The sequence below is a fragment of the Danio rerio genome, chromosome 16 (genome assembly GCF_052040795.2).
Source record: "Danio rerio strain M-AB ecotype USA chromosome 16, GRCz13ab, whole genome shotgun sequence".
In the NCBI taxonomy this organism is placed as follows: Eukaryota; Metazoa; Chordata; class Actinopteri; order Cypriniformes; family Danionidae; genus Danio; species Danio rerio.
In genome coordinates, this window is record NC_141036.1 from 43300029 (window position 1) to 43316952 (window position 16924).

Here is a 16924-nt window from a genome sequence, read left to right on the forward strand (position 1 = left end):
AACACATTTATAATCATAATAGTTTTAATAACTCTAGATTACTAGACATTTTTCAAGACACTTCTATACAGCCTAAAATGACATGTAAAGGCTTAACTGGGTTAATTGGGTTAATTAGGCAGGTTAGGGTAGTTAAGCAAGTTATTGTATAACGATGGTTTGTTCTGAAGACTATCAAAAAATATATAGCTTAAAGGAGTTAATAATTTTGACCTTTAAATGGCTTTTAAAAAATTAAAAGCTGATTCTAGTCGAAATAAACCAAATAAGACTTTCTCCAGAAGAAAAAATATTACCAGACATACTGTGAAAATCTTCATTTTAAACATAATTTGGGAAATATTTAAAAAAAGAAAAAACAGGGGAGCTAATAATTCTGACTTCAACTTTATGTATTTTTCTTATATAATTGTAATATAAATGTTACCTCATAGTAAATGAGTTACACTTTGCATTAAAGCTAAATTAATGTTAATCACATTAACGAGTGAAGGTACGTTATGTATGTACTGTATTGATTTTGTGTTAATCTTTGACATTATTTCCTTAAAATACAAGTGTGTATCGTTGGTTCACATTAGCTTAAGTGTGTTTAATAAACAGGTGGAACATTTGATCAAATAAGCCGTATCTTATTATTAAATGTTAAAATAAAAAGGTTACAATTTATTTATTTATTACTGTTAATTAATATTAAGCAGTTAACCATTTACTAACAGGCACTTGCACACATAGGGCTCAACCTGTGCAGTGCACATGCCCTTTTTTGTCTTTAATAGAAAGTGCCCTTCCAAAATGATCAAAAGTGCCCCCGCTCATGTCATTCAAATCACATGTATGAAAGCATTTAGTTGTGGTGGTTATTCGGGATGTGGTGGGTTTCGTTAAAGGTGTTTTCTGTCACTAATTGTTTAGCCTGCATCAGTGCATTCAGTGTAAGCTGCACGATTAATCATTAAAAGATCGGGACCTCAACACACACGCAACATAAATGATAAATTATGGATTAAATTATTAATCTTTGGAATCGCTGCATTCAAATCTGAAAGCGCAAAAATGTTGCACAAACATAATGACAAAACATAATGTTATCTGAAGTGTGAGATTTGTGAACTGTTACACCTCTATTGTGAGATATGAGCTACATTCATTCATTCATTTTCCTGAGCCACTGTGCCACCCATATCAGCTGCATATCTGACATTAATAAACTGTAGATAATAAACAGTAAACATAAGACACTCCGCTCTATTTCTTTTTTTCTTTCCTCGTGTTGTGCTCCAGGTCTCAATGTCCCAAAGTAATATCCATCCTCTGCTCTGCTGCACTTTTCCTCCACACTTTCTAAACTTACAAAGTTTTGACAGGTAAAAGAGACTGTTCTTTACTCTACTTGTAAGACTTGCTGCAGGCTAAACACGGTGTGAAAAGGCTACCCCAAACTGTCCTTTGGGAACCTTCATTTCAAAGTGATTCTGTGTTGTTTGGAGGTGTTTGACGGTTTGCAACAAGCTCCACTCTAGTCAAACAGCAACAACAATGGATAATAATAAATGATTGATTGATGTTATTAGGCTAAATGTAGGCACTACAACCAGACTTTCTATTTGTCAGCAGGTACATAAACAACCAATCAGATTTTTTCTTGAATAAATATTCATATTCATATTTTTTCTGTGTCGGCCCGCAACTTTCAAGCATTATTAGTTTCGGCATCTGGTCGAAAAAGGCATTGGGTTGTTTGAACCAGACTTTTATTTCAGAACCATATGATGAGGTATTTTAAGCGTTGGGGGCAGGGTTTATTTTTTACGCTCCTCCTTTCATCTTTCTTCCAGCATATTAATGGTTGGAGGGGGGTGACTAAGCATATTTGGGCAAAGCCATCAAACTGACGTCATCAGAGAAGGACTGACATTCCAGAGAGAAAGCAAATGCCTTTTGACTATATAATTCAATGTAAGCAATAACATTGAAGTCAATTGATGAGTGTCATCAACAGACAGCCAATCAGATTCCACAATTTACTGCAAGCAAGATGTTTTACGTTGTTTCGTTTTTTTTTTAACAGTGTTGCCAACTTAGCTTTTTTTTGTGACTTTTCAGACCCTCCTAGCAACAAATTTTCAAAAATGCTACTAGCAACAAATCTAGCGACTTTTTTGGTGTTACTGGAGATTTTAATAGACTCTCATGTGTCCGTTCTGTATTGTTCCTTGGTCTAATATAGTGAAAGAATCAGTTCATTAACCTGAATTTGATAAATGGCTTCTAAAATGTGTGTTTTAGGGGAAAAAAACGTTAGCTAACTAGTGCTATTTCCCTTAACTTGGCTGAAAAGGAGGTCCGATATCCCTTTTTACTTCCACTATCCATTCAGAACGGACCTTAAGGTCACTCTGAAGGCAGTGAAATAATACATTTGTGTCCATTTTTCTTTGCTGATAAGACACAGAGCTGGGTACACAACGTTCCTATGTGATTCAGGCGATACTTAGGTTTCTTCCCACTGCAGCCTCGTTTTCGGGTTTTAAAATGGCGGCTGTATGAAACCAGTCTAGGCTTTTAAGCAAACAAAAGCGGTTGGATGTGATGACCTCAGTAATTTGCAAATTGATGTATGACGTAATCTAGCGACATATAGTGACTTTTCGGGCAGAGCTTAGCGCCTTTTCATTGAAAATAGTTGGCAACTGTTTGTGAAGCCATTAGCCGTAGCTAACCTACAAGCAGACAGACACTATATTGTTTTGTTTGTGCTCATTTCAATATAATAAACAACAACCAAATATATCCCAAATAATTTTAGAGATCATGTAGCATCCATTAATAATTTTTAGTTTAGCATAAATATTCTGACAGAAAAGTTAACCTGAGAATTTACACGGCTACCTAAAATATATTACAAACCCAAGATAAAATTTTATCAGGGTATAACAGGAATGATATCGCCGTTTTCACAGGGTTAATATATTCATTTTAAAATAAGAATAATTTTTTTTATTATAATTAAATAATAACTGATTTCCAAAAATTACATTTTATTAAATGCTAATAGGCTAATTATTATTATTATTATTATTATTATTATTATTATTATTATTATTATTATTAACTGATTTCCTATTTCAACCTTATTGCTAATTTTATTTTATTTTTATTTCAAGACGACCTCGATTATTATTATTTTTGTACATTTTGGAGCTATTTTCACATCAGCTAACCTGGCCATGCAGAAAGCAGAGGTGTGCGCTGCATCACATCGTCCATTCAGCTGTCTTTTCACTGTCTTTTCTCGCGCTCCGGCTCTGATACGGCGGGCTGTGTGTGTGCAGGATTAGCGAAAAATAGCAGTTTTATCGCGCAGGGATTTGGTCTGATTCCGCGCTGTTTCTTGTGTGTCTCCGCTCCGCAGCTCGTCGTTGCTGGGCTCCTGGTCTGCGCGAGGCTGTAGAGCCGTGCCCGTCGACTCCAGCACAACCAAATGCTTGTGTGACAGACTCTCCACCTTCGCCATTTTAGCACGCCTCAATCCCGATGTGGTAAGTCGAGCCATTTCTTTTGTTCCCTTTAATGTCGAAGAACATGAAAAGATGCGTTTGTGTGATATTGCGTGAAATAATGTAGCGCTTTTTTGGTCATAGGCGTCATTGTCATTGTGTATCAACAGATCCTTCTCTCTCTCACTCCCCTCTCTCCTCCTCTCCATGACATGCCAGAGCCATAGACCAGATTTAATGCAAACTATTTAAGATATGTTTCGATCTTTAATGGGTTCTGAGTATATGCACAGGTATTTGAATAAAATGAATGGTTTGTTATGTGTTTATTGCTTGAATGCAGTGCATGCTGGCTTTCATATTGAATATTCCATACATAAAATGTTTATTCAGAGAAATTGCATGTGATTAATGATACTTAATGGCTCAAGATAACCTAAAGATGAGTAGATATTTGTGATGAAATTCATTTTGCTTAAAACACCAGCATTTAATTCACCATATATATGTTTTATATGATGTTGGATTTTGTGCTGTGTGGACATCTCAAATAATTATGAATGCATATATACATATATGTATGCTTTATCATTTAAATGTGCATAGGGGTTTTGTTGGCCTTTCCATCTTAGTCACACTGCATTTGGGCCTCTGAGGATTGTCTTTATGCGGATCTATACGTCGACATCTTTCTTTAAAATGATGAGATCTGCTTTGGTTTAATGCAGGAAAGGGCTGTGTCTTTGTGTAGAATTTTCATTCAGTGTGATTAGTTATTATTAGACTGGAAACTGCCTCTGAAGCAGTTTATTCACCAGTTGCCGTGGAAACAGCATGGGCAGTGGAAGTTCTTAAAGCTATAGAACACGCTATAACGCTCTCTTTGTGCAGCTTGGCCCAGATATGAGCCAGAGAGCATAAAAAAAAAGAGGAAGAGGAAGCTTTACACCCTACTGGCCAAAACAATGGCCACGTCTTCTCAGAATTTGCTCTGCCAAGATGTTTCAGATTGGCTGCCTCAAGAACAGAAGTCACTGTTGTGACACTGTTTTGATTTGGGAAACCATGTGAAATGACATCACAACATAACAGAAGTATGATCACACACAGCATTACATAAAAACTGCAATATGGGGATCAAAAAGGCTATAAAAAGTCAATGTGAAAAGCATTTTGCAAAATACTTTCTTAGGGACTTTCAAATGCTGGGGGTTTTTCATCAATTGGACTGGAAATGGAAGTACTGGAAACTAGAATTTGCTCAAATTGTTCTCAGAATAGCAACTTGGCTATTGGTTTAGTAAAGGGGGTCACTCCGCATCTAGGACAACTTCACAAGTACAGTATAACCCAGTATAATACAGTATAGTGTTAAGTTCAAGACAACAGTTCAGATCATATTAGGGCTGGACAATATATTGTTTTGCATCAATATTGCAATGTGTACATCCACAACAGTCACATTGCAAATGCAGTGTTGAGTCTAGGGATGTCCAGATCCCATCACGTGATCGATAGTTGGGCTGTATCACGCAGTTTCAGACTCTATCAGAATTGGAAGTTACCTCCCGATCAGGACTCAAATGTATATTATATATTCTCATTATGTTTTAACCCTCAGAGGTCTGAGGTTTTTTTGGGGCCCCTAAGATGCTTTGACATGCCCTGACTTTTATGCTTATTTTAGCTACTTATCACATAATATTGGCCTACATGGATTTTTTTTGTATTCAGCACAAACTGTGCTATAATAATATGTGGAAAAAAAATTTGATGAACACCCTGGATCTGTTTTTTTTTTTTTTTTTGCTATTCTTCATTCTTTTTATGTATTATAAAAGTATCGGATCGGGTTTCGATACCGGTAGATACTCAAAATCAACTGACTCAGACTCTGAAAAATCTGATCGGGACATCCCCTGTTGAGTCTGAATTATAGTTGACCAGGAGTTACAGAATTCTATTTAATCACCCTGTTTTTACAGAATAATTTATACAATTTATGCAACAAAAATATTTTTGTCTTGTTTCTAGTCTAAATATCTACAGTACATTTCAAAGCGAAAACAGAACTATTTCACTTACCCCACTGGCAGATCATTTTGCTTGTTTTAAGAAAATACTCTTAATTTTTGACTTATTTCTTCTGAAGGTAAATAGAAAAAAATATTTTTACTTTCTCTAAGGTTTTTTTGATATTCAGACTAGAAATTATACAACGCAAAGTGAGAAAAGCATTTTTTGTATTGTGATTATTCAACATCTGTAGCTGAATACTAATCAGAAACATGGTAAAATATTGCTAAACTATTCATATTGCAATATTTATCACAGAAAAATGAATCACATTTTTTCAATATTGTGCAGCCCTAAATCAATAAAAAATGCAGAAGTTCACTTCAAGAATGAACAAAATGGCATTGATGAGTTGGAAGTTCGGAATTGAACAAAAACAGAGCAAATTGAAAGAGAAAGCACCATCTGTTTTCTTATACTGTATCATACAATATACTCCAGACTTTATTCAAGCTATAGAAAGATACTTTTTTTTCTAATAGATGAATAATGCACTATATTATAGCATAAGGTTGAGTTACAGTATTTATTTAGGATTGTGGATATGATGAGAGAAAGCATCTGTATTTTTAAAGTTGTCATCCAATATACTGTATACTTCATTCAAGCTACAGAAAGGTGCATTTTTACTAATAGATGAAGAATGCTCAATATTTATAGCATAAGGTTGAGTTATGGTAACTATTTAGGATTGTATACTTTTGCTGAAAAAAATTTAATGGTGCTGTGGTGTGCCAGGATTTTGTACAGATTTTAAGCAGTTGTCGCTTGGCACCATGCACTGTCACTACTGGTGCTACCATTTTGCATGCTTTATTATTAAACATTGCATTTTCATTATACTCTTTGAACTGTGCAAATTGAAATGTGAAAGTCACATGGTCATTCTTTATATATGGCTATGTATTTATTTGTAGGAACTGGCTCCCTTTGGCATCCTTCAGGAAATTGCACACAAAAACCTCTAAAAACCGTTTTATATGTGATAGCTTCCAACTAAAATGAGTGTATTTGTCATTTATACTTGGATAAGGATTGTTGTTAAACATTTAGAAAATTTTGCAAAGGTTTTGCACAAATCTACAATTAGAAAAATAAAAAATAATGTGTTTGAATTTTAAAAGATGTGATACGTCTTTGTGTCCGTTTTGTGATCTCCCTAACAGACTAAAACAGAAATATATTTTTAACAATAACTGAAAGACAGATTTGTTGTGAGCTCTGAGGTTATCACTAGATGTTGCGCTTTTGTTTAATCCATCTGTTCAAATTCCTACCTTTTTCTTGCATAGAATTCATGCAAAAAAGGCATATTATTATAAAGAAAACTTGTCATTGTGAGCGATGCAAGGCAAAATATATTTTAGCTCTGCTCATTTCCCATGAAGCAGCATAATCAAGTTGATATCCCATGATTCTTAAATGTAGTAATGCATGATTTGCAATAAACATGAAATATAGTATAGTTTCTACAAATGCAACCAACTACTTTAAATGAATGGATTTGTATTTCTGTATTTTATTTAATTCAATTTCTTTTACAATACGTCACAGATTTGTAGTTTGTTCCCTTATTGAAGCCATTAAATATACACGGTTTTGTTACTTTTTCATCATTTTCATATACTTATTTGTTTCAGTTGAATTTGCAATGTTGTGAATCACCTGACTTGTGTCATCGCTTATAACAAAACTTCCTTTGAAAAAAATGAATAAAAAATTAAATGAATGAAAAAAAGTTAGGCGGGCCCTTTAGTGATGTCAACAGAACAGAATAGAGGAGGATAGAATAGAGGTTCAGAGGAAACATTCCTACATTCTGATTAAAGAACATGTATAAAATTAAAGAACAAACATAAGCTGCATCTGAAATCACATACTTCCCTGCTATGTACAGTAGTCATGTAAAAAACTGTGAGGCCAGTAGCATGTCCGAATTCACAGTATTTTTGAAAAACAGAGAAGTCTACTGTGTACTTGCAAAAAGTTTCTGTCCTATCACAGGATGCCACTCAAGAGAATTCATGAATAGGAGTGAAATAGTACAGAATAAATCGATAGGTTATAGGCATGGGACGATAACTGGTTTCAAGGTTTACCATGGTTTGGAAAGGTCAAGGTTTAATTAATTAATTTATTTATTCATTAATTTTCCTTTGGCTTAGTGCCTTATTTATCAAGAACTACCAACTATTCCAGCATATGTTTTATGAAGTAAAGGTCCTTCCAGCAGAAAACCAGTACTGGGAAAAATGAGAACATGCAAACTCCACACAGAAATGCCAATTGGCCCAGCTGGGACTTGAACCAGCAACCTTCTTGCTGTGAGGCAACAGTGCTAACCACTGAGCCACCGTGCGGCACAGGTCAAGGTTTTAAAACCCCAAAAATTATTATACTATTCCTACAGTAGATGTACGTTTTGTTTTTGTTTTTACGTGTTCTTTATGACTATTTTATTTAGTTTTTTAGGGCAACGGTATCTCCACATCAAAAGCTGCTGGTTTGTCCATGATTCAGCAAACATCTGAAAAACAAATTGCTTATAAACCAACATCCAAGCATGATATGGATCTGAACAGTGCAGTGGTTTACTTTATATTCAAAGAAAGGAAAGATATCCAAAGGCGCCTTACAGATTTGAAAGACATCTGTGGTTTTTAAACCAATAAAGACAGCAGAAGTTAATGATTTATCTTAGTTATTTAGCCTGACACGTTTACTGTTACAAAATATGTTAAATGTTAAATTGTGTTCAATGGGGGAAAAGTTAGAGTAAGAATCACCATACAATGATACCATGAAATCGTGATATTCTTATCCAAGGTTATCATACATCAGCATCTTATATAGGTCTAGCGAATTCCATACATACTACTCACATTCATAGAACATACTTTCCTAACGGTTGTGTAGTAAATTTAAATTTAGATGTACCTATTTAATTAGTATTTAGTATTTATTTAATAGTAGACTTCAAATAAAGCTAGACTGTATTTTTGTATGAAATGATGTGTACTTAAATAAAACAAGGAAACTACATAATTAGGCTTCACATTTATTTCATTCTAGTGTTTTAGGATGTATTGAACCCCAGCTTACATTGCCAGCCGATTTGAACGATATCACTCGATTTAATGGGCATTATCAGTGGTTAACAGATGAAAGAAATGGGCCAGTATAGGAGACTTCTGCAAGTACTGGTAGGCTCAGAAGGCTGTTATCATCCATCCATATGGTTAATCAGCTATAGATCACATACGGCTGCAGCCGGAAGTTAACGATAATTATATTATTTATTAAATTTCCCATTAATAGTATTTTATTAACGTCTACCCCAACCCTAAACCCAACCTTCACATTAATTTAAAAACAGATCTGGATCTGGATTCTTCTCTATTAGTATAGCTAATTAACCATGTGAATTATTTATATTATTTATTAAATTTCCCATTAATTGTATTTGATTAACACCTATACTAACGCCTATACTTCACATTAATTTAAAAACAGATCTGTATCTGGAGTCTTCTCTTTTAATATAGCTGATTAAACCTGTTGATAGATGATAACAGCCTTCAGAGTCTATCAATAGGTGCAGAAGGCCCCTACTACCCCATATCTATCAGCTGATAACCACTGATATCCCCCCATTCAATCGAGGGATAACATTGCAAACATCCATGTTTAAAGGCTCCAGTGTGCATTAATGTGCTGCTATTTGCTTTCATGTAAAGACCGCATGATCTGCATTTCTCTTCACTATGATCCAGAGATCCATAGCGGTATGCTAATCGTTCGCCTTATGGCGGCGGCGTGTCCTGCTCTACCTGGTCAGATGGATGTGGAAGAAGGGAGTGTCGCAGTTAGCTCTTTCCATTCCTCGTGGGAAGCATATTGTGGGGATTTCATTTGTGTTGCCGTGTGCCAGCAGAAGGGAGGACGGCTCCTCCTCTTGGCTCCACTCCCCGTCTGTCTCTCCCTTTCGCTAGCCTTCTCTCGCTCCAGACCCCCACTGCTATGCTGCTAATTATTCCTGCAGCTCCACTTGCCACCTCAAAATGGCCCATCCAACGGCCCCTCCGCTGGCAACTAGCGTCCTACAGCTTCAGAATGATAAAGAGCCAGAGAAACGCTTCTCTTCCTCTCTTTCTCTCCCTCCATTCCCAGACTCAATATACAGTCAGCTGCAGTGCACATGGAAGGAGAAAGAGAAAAAAATAAATAAAGGGAGATAGTACACTGCAGCTATTTTAACCACACGCCAGTCTTTTTACAGATGTCTCCAGCTTTGAAGCAGACTCTGGTTTACACGGGTCAGATTGTCTTACGCAGTTTGATATGAGAGTTTTGTTTTTTTGTGTGCACAGACTGAATTTTTATGAGCTAAAGCTTGTAGAAATGCACAGTTACGCTGCAGCTGTACTTGGATGAAGCTCTGAATACATCACTCCTAAATATGGGTCAGTGAAGATGGCGACAAAAAGAAATTGCATGCCGTGTTGAGGCATTTCGTGTTAGTGTTTCTTCGAAGGTAGGCCATTGTCTTTTTTTGCTTCTTCTTTGTATAGGATTTAGCATCGTGTTTACAAGTTTAGTTCGTTTGCAGTCTTATTATTATGTACTGTATGTGGTGGTTGCATTGCATTTGCATACAGTATGGTAAGCTTTAAAATATTAATGGACTGATAGATCAATATTCATGTTGTAATAACATTATGCAAAGACAAGACAGTAACTTATACAATTTTTTAATATTTAATTTTCCTATTCCTTATCTATATTATAGAAACAATTTTATTAATGATATGTTTATTATTGCATTTGGTATTTTCACTTATTTAATACAAAAAAAATCTACATTGCACTGGAGTTGTACATTTTCGCATTTAGTTTTATAAATGTTACATTTATGTTTATTTGTTTGGTTGATTATTGATTTGCATATTCTTAATTTTCCTAGTTGTTGTAGCTTGATGATCATTTAGAAATTTTGGCATCAGAAGTTTATAACAATGTTGGTTCTAAATGTTGGTTATCAGATGGCTGCACATCCTAAAAAAAAGCAATATTGGTCAATCTAGCTTGCGCAACACAGCATGTATAAAAATAGCATGTGTAAAAATAGCATCACTGTGTGAGGAAATAATGTTTGTATTAGCCGGTATCTGTCTAAATTTATCATTCATAAATTAAAACTATACAAATAAAACAAAGCAGAGTTTTTTTTTTACTATTTAAATATAAATACTGTAATGTTAATCACTTTCTTCAGTTTGGATGGCTCATGTTGTCATGTATCTATTTACATTTGTATTTTGAAATGATTACGTACGATGACTGAAAATTGTAAAAGTCTGAGCCATCTTGAATTATTTGCTCACTTTTATTACTTAAAAAAGTGCTATGTTAACTTACTCATTTTTGCAAAGTGACTTGAACATAAAACATTTAAGTTGTCTCATAGAAAATTTAAGACTTGTGTTGTTTCATCTAATTTTAAATAAGCAGTTTGAACAAGCAGCAAAATAAATGTTTTAAGTGCATTTTTGCTTTTATTCTCATGTGTTGTATTGTACTTCTGAAATTACATATTCTTTTGAGTAAATGCTTATTTTTTATAATCTCTCAGTGTAAATTTTTTATAAAATTATGTTTTTTATAGTCTGATATCTGTAGTTTGAAAGTAATCTGGAAATATTAGATTAGCCTTGTTAGAATTATCATGTTACCTGTACATCAGTTGCCTCTTCACTAATGTGTTTGTTGCATTCACACTTCAGAATCTCACCCAAAGTGGTTAGTCTCGCAGGTACTAATTGCGTGATCTTTTATGATTACTGTGAGTTTGGGCATTCTTCTTTTGTCACATATGTTTTTAAGCTAGGCTACTACTAAACGGTAGGAAGGTACAGTTTGCAATTTCGCATACAATCAACGACTGATTTTCTAAATGTAACATCTCAAAGAGTTTACTCCTTCACTGCATATGTCAATGGACACCAACTTGATTTGCTCAGTTGGACCAAAAGCCCTTGATGGGGTCTGACTAGTCAGTGTTGCCAAATCTGTGTTTTTACCCTGTTGCCATTGGTTTATTGAACCGGTCAGCAGGTTCATTTAATTTTAGCCAAAAAGGACAATGTCCCATTGGGTGGTGGTTTTTTACAGGAACCTGAAAACCCTCAACCCTTGTTGGCAGTGCAAAACACACTGAAAAACTGAAATGCACAAACTGTGGCCTGATATTGGCTGATGACCAACTACAGTCAACTTTCATTGCACTAGTTCACTGTGATCAGTTTGGTGTTTCAGGGCTAATCAGGTAAATCAGGTAATCAGGTAAATGTAATCTTTTTGTATGGATACTTTATGGCAGTAGATAGGATGTAAATTAAGAGTCTATTTCCATGTACACATTTATATCTGATTCCATTGTCATTCATTCATTCATTTTCTTTTCGGCTTAGTGCCTTTATTAATCCAGGTTTACCACAGCAGAATGCACATTTATCCAGCACATGTTTACACAGCGAATGCCCTTTCAGCTACAACCCATCTCTGGGAGAGATCCACACAATTATCCACACACACACTCATAGCCTACCCAATTCACCTGTACCGCATGTCTTTGGACTGTGGGGGAAATCGGAGCACCAGGTGGAAACCCACGCAAACGCAGGGAGAACATGCAAACTCCACACAGAAATGCCAACTGACCCAGCTGAGGCTCGAACCAGTGACCTTTTGCTTTGAGGCGACACCACTACCTAGTGCGCCACTCCGTCACCTGATTCTATTGTCAAAGTTACCAAAAAAGTGAACCGTACCATATCACTTTTTGCCACAAGAATGTTGCCAAAAGCATAGAGCTAGACTCACTACTGAATGCCATTCGTTTACAGAGAACTGTTATCAGCATCTGCAACATGCCAAAGAATCAAAACACAGGATGCTCCATTTTTAAATAAACTGCCAAAACATGACACTGCAATACAATAAAGAGTCACAACAATGAGCCATGGTCTACGTGAGCTCAAAGAAAGCTCAAACAGCCTAGGAAGCAAGAACAGATTCTGCTGTATGTCCTCTATTGTTGTTTAAAACATGTGGAATGTGCTATTGCTGGCCTTTTGTCTCTCTTTGCGTGTGCTTGCTGCACATCTGTTTGGATTAGTGAATTTGAGTTCACAAAAGACAGGATTTTTGAACTAACAATACATATTTATTCTTTGAGTGAGAATGACACTGATTGCAACATTCTGGCATATACCATTCCTACCAAAAGGGCATCGTTGGCAGTGAAAATGCATGCCTGATCAAGTGACCCATACTGAACTGTACTGTACTGTACTGAACTAAACTGTATCATTGAGTGGAAATGAGGCATTAGTATTTCCACTTCAATACATCCTTTTAAGCCTCCTTTTGCCTACCGTCCTGTCGGTTAACTGTCAAATGCTACAAAATTGACAGGACTTGATAGTTTCCTTTCCAAACTTCATGTTTCGTCCTGTCTGCACCAATAGACTAAATAATTCCCTTGGTTCGATAGAGGTTTCTCTAAATTCCAGCCTGTCTTCCACAGCTTAGGCTTAGTCAACTGTTTGATTGGCCAGCGGAAGACAAACTTAGTCTCAGAGGATGCATTTCTTTCTTGATTGTCAGCGGGGACCTCACTGCAGTGCAGATTAATCAGAGGGATTTAATTAACTTGGCCCTGTGTGCACATTAAACCTGGAGACAAGACAGGCTATAAACTCAACCAATTATCTTTGTGTGTAAGTGTAAGTCTGTGTGTTTTTGAGGAAAGGTGAGAAGTCCACACCTTGGAGAATGCGTAGCACCCATTGGCATCCTTATCTACTGTAGACTGTACCACATAAATGTATTTAAATGTGCTCCAGCTAGGCATGCAGCTTAAGGCTTAAGCAAGGAATGCAGATATTCACGAACACACACACACACACACATGCACTGCTCACACACCTATGGTACAGTTAATGCTGCGTACACCACTGCAGTGGCCGCTGTTTCTCCACCACATCACCATGGCAACCAAGACAATGGTTGCGCAAGCCTGCAAATGTGTGAGACTTGAGCCTCTTGGTTCAGAATCCCTGAGTAATTCGCAGCATCCGGCATTTAGCTTTTCCGGTTTGCAAGCTATCACAGGCAGTCACTGGTTTTCTCCACTCTCCCCTCCGGATATCTCAAACCTCAGTATCAGCCCTTTGCTCAGTGACCTTCATCTCACCTTGTTCCTCAGCCGAAGCCACGCGGACTTCTCTGGCTCTCTTCAGCACTGAATCGCATGGAGGAACGGCAGGCGGTTTAGTTTGAGGAAGCGTTAGCATCTGAGTGCTAACTGAGTCTGTTTCCTTGTGTTGACAGAACATGGATAAGACCCAGCTTCCATCTGTGACTCTGATCGTGGGCTGCGGGGTCTCGTCCCTCACCCTGCTCCTCCTCATCATCATCTATGTTTCTGTTTGGAGGTAAGAAACGATTTCAGTACCATGGGCAGCAACATCTGTTTGACTCATGACATTTGGGATAGTTAAAGATTCAAGTCCATTATTTGATGTGAAGGAATTTGAAAGAAGTCAGGTTAGCATTGATTAACCATATTGATGTGGTTATCAGTGATTGATCAATCAGTTAATGTTGTTATCTCAGCTCAACTGACACATTGATGTAAAAATTACAATAGCGGTGCACATTTTGTGGATTACTTGTATTTTATTTTAAGGACTTACTATTAATGTGGGGACATAACTGTTTTACTAATTTAATTATTGTATTTTCAATATATTTTATTATATTTATTATATTATATATTAACTGTATATTTTCAGGTATATTAGGGTGATTTTTGTAAAGACTTGCTATCTTAGAAATTTATCAACAAAAATAGATTTAAAAACAAAAATTATTTCAGTACCATGGACAGCGACACGTGCTTAACTTATAAGATATAGGATATTTGGAGTTTAAGATTCAAGTCCATTATTTGATGTGTAGCAATTATAAAGAAGTCAGGTTGTTTCGGATTTTCTAATGTGGTTATTAGTGACAGATTGATCGATCAGTTAATCTTGATATCTCAGCTCAATTGACATATAAATGTCTTTAAAAATGACACATTTTGTGAATTATTTTGTATTTTATTTTAAGTATTTAACACAAATGGGAGATAAATGTTTTACTTTGTTATTGATTATAGATTGTGTCATGAGCACCAAATTACTATATTAGCATTTTTTTAAAGTCGTAATAGCCAGACTAGCTATATCTGGATATATTAAATTAAGGTTTGTTAACAGTTAAAGGGATAGTTCACCCAAAAATGTAAATGTACTCACTGTTTACTCAAGTGTTTTCAAACCTTTAAGGGTTTCTTCTGATGAAAACAAAAGAGGTATTTTGAAGAAAGCTGAGAACCTGTAACCATTGACTTCCATAGTAAGAAAGGGAAGCCATCGATTAGAGGTTTTCAGCTTTTTTCAAAATATCTTCTTTTGTGTTCAACAGAAGAAAGAAACTAAAACAACAGTGCGTTTCTGAAAACCATCGTTAGCCATCTATTTGTAATGTTTTCCATTAGCATTAATGACCACCGCTACATTAAAACAGTCATGTGTTTTGCAAATGTTTCAAACACGCTTAATTAAGTATCAACCATGATTAAAGAATGCTTCAAAGAGCGTTTCTTACTTCAGGAGTCTACAGATGAGAAAATATACATCACTTGCAAATATACATCCTTTTAGATTCCATTGATGTGGCCACCTATTAATACCTTTGTTGCTGAATGACTAAGCAGTAGGTCTCATTCAAATGTATTGACTGTGCGTGCTTTTCTTCAGGTACATCCGCTCAGAGCGCTCTGTCATCCTCATCAACTTCTGTCTGTCCATCATCTCCTCCAATGCGCTTATACTCATCGGTCAAACTCAGACACGGAACAAGGTATGACTAAAACAGTCAAATGAAATGATACATCCCTTGATCTGCAATAAAAACTCATTTCCTCCTTCTCTTTGACATACGGGTGAAGAGAAAAGTGTTAGTTTTCATGTGAAATTTTAATTCTTTTTCACATATTTAGCAAGTGATGTTTAACAGATTATGGACATTTTTAACAGTATTTGCTATTATGATTTCTTTTTGAGAAAGTTTTATTTCTTTCAGTTATGGTGGATTGATATATATATATATATATATATATATATATATATATATATATATATATATATATATATATATATATATATATATATATATATATATATATATATATATTTAAAAAAAATAAAAAGTACTATAGTAATATTATTAGCCCCTTTAAGAAATATTTTTAGTATTTGGCTTCAGAACAAACTGTAGTTGTCTAACGAGTTTTATTACTGTAATTACCCTACTATGACTTATTAACCAAATTCATTTTGATAGTTATATTTTATAGTCATTAACCAAAGTAAAAACTAGTTAAGCCTTTAAGCAGCTGAATACTAATATCACAAAAACAACAAGTAAAATACACTAACCGGCCACTTTATTAGGTACACATTACTGGTACCGGGTTGGACCCCCTTTTGCCTTCAGAACCGCCTTAATCCTTCGTGGCATAGATTCAACAAGGTGCTAGAAATATTCCTCAGAGATTGTGCCATGAAAATATCCACCAAACCATTAAACCACCATCACCAGCCCAAACTATTGATACAAGATTGTTGATGCCAAATCCTATCATCCTAATGTCGCAGCAGAAATCAAGACTCATCAGACCAGACAACATTTTTCTAATCTTCGGTTGTCCAATTTTGGTGAGCCTGTGTGAATTGTAGCCTCAGTTACCTGTTCTTAGCTGACAGGAGTGGCAGCCGGTGTGGTCTTCTGCTGCTGTATGTGTTGTGCATTCAGAGATGATCTTCTGCATACCTCTCTTGTAATAAATGGTTATTTGCTGTTGCCTTTCTATCTCCTGGAACCAGTTTGGCCATTCTCCTCAGACCTCTGGCATCAACAAGGCATTTGTGCCCACAGAACAAATGAGAAATTTTCTCTTTTTCGGACCATTCTCTGTAAACCCTAGAGATGGTTGTGCTCGAAAATCTCGGTAGATCAGCAGTTTCTGAAACTCTCAGACCAGTTCATCTGGACCAAAAACTATGCCACATTCAAAGTCACTTAAATCACCTTCCCCATTCTGATGTTCTGTTTGAACTGGAGCAGATCGTCTTGACCATGTCTACATATATAAATACATTGAATTGCTGCCATGTGATTGGCTGATTAGAAATTTGCGTTAACATGCAGTTGAACAAGTGTACCTAATAAAGCGT

General features: G+C 35.7%; 1 protein-coding gene across 33 annotated transcripts in view; it reads left to right on the plus strand.

The window, feature by feature from the left end:
- adgrb1a (adhesion G protein-coupled receptor B1a) overlaps window positions 1-16924 on the plus strand; it is a 158947-nt gene that overhangs the window by 109041 nt on the left and 32982 nt on the right. For all 33 annotated transcript variants that reach the window (XR_015511895.1, XR_015511894.1, XR_015511896.1 and 30 more), the window contains 3 exons: window positions 3416-3542; window positions 13971-14074; window positions 15446-15548. Coding sequence is in view for 27 of the 33 variants with exons in the window: in XM_087287626.1 (XP_087143752.1) it covers window positions 3416-3542; window positions 13971-14074; window positions 15446-15548 (334 nt within the window). In the remaining 6 variants the exon portion in view is untranslated. The remainder of the gene's footprint in view (window positions 1-3415; window positions 3543-13970; window positions 14075-15445; window positions 15549-16924) is intronic.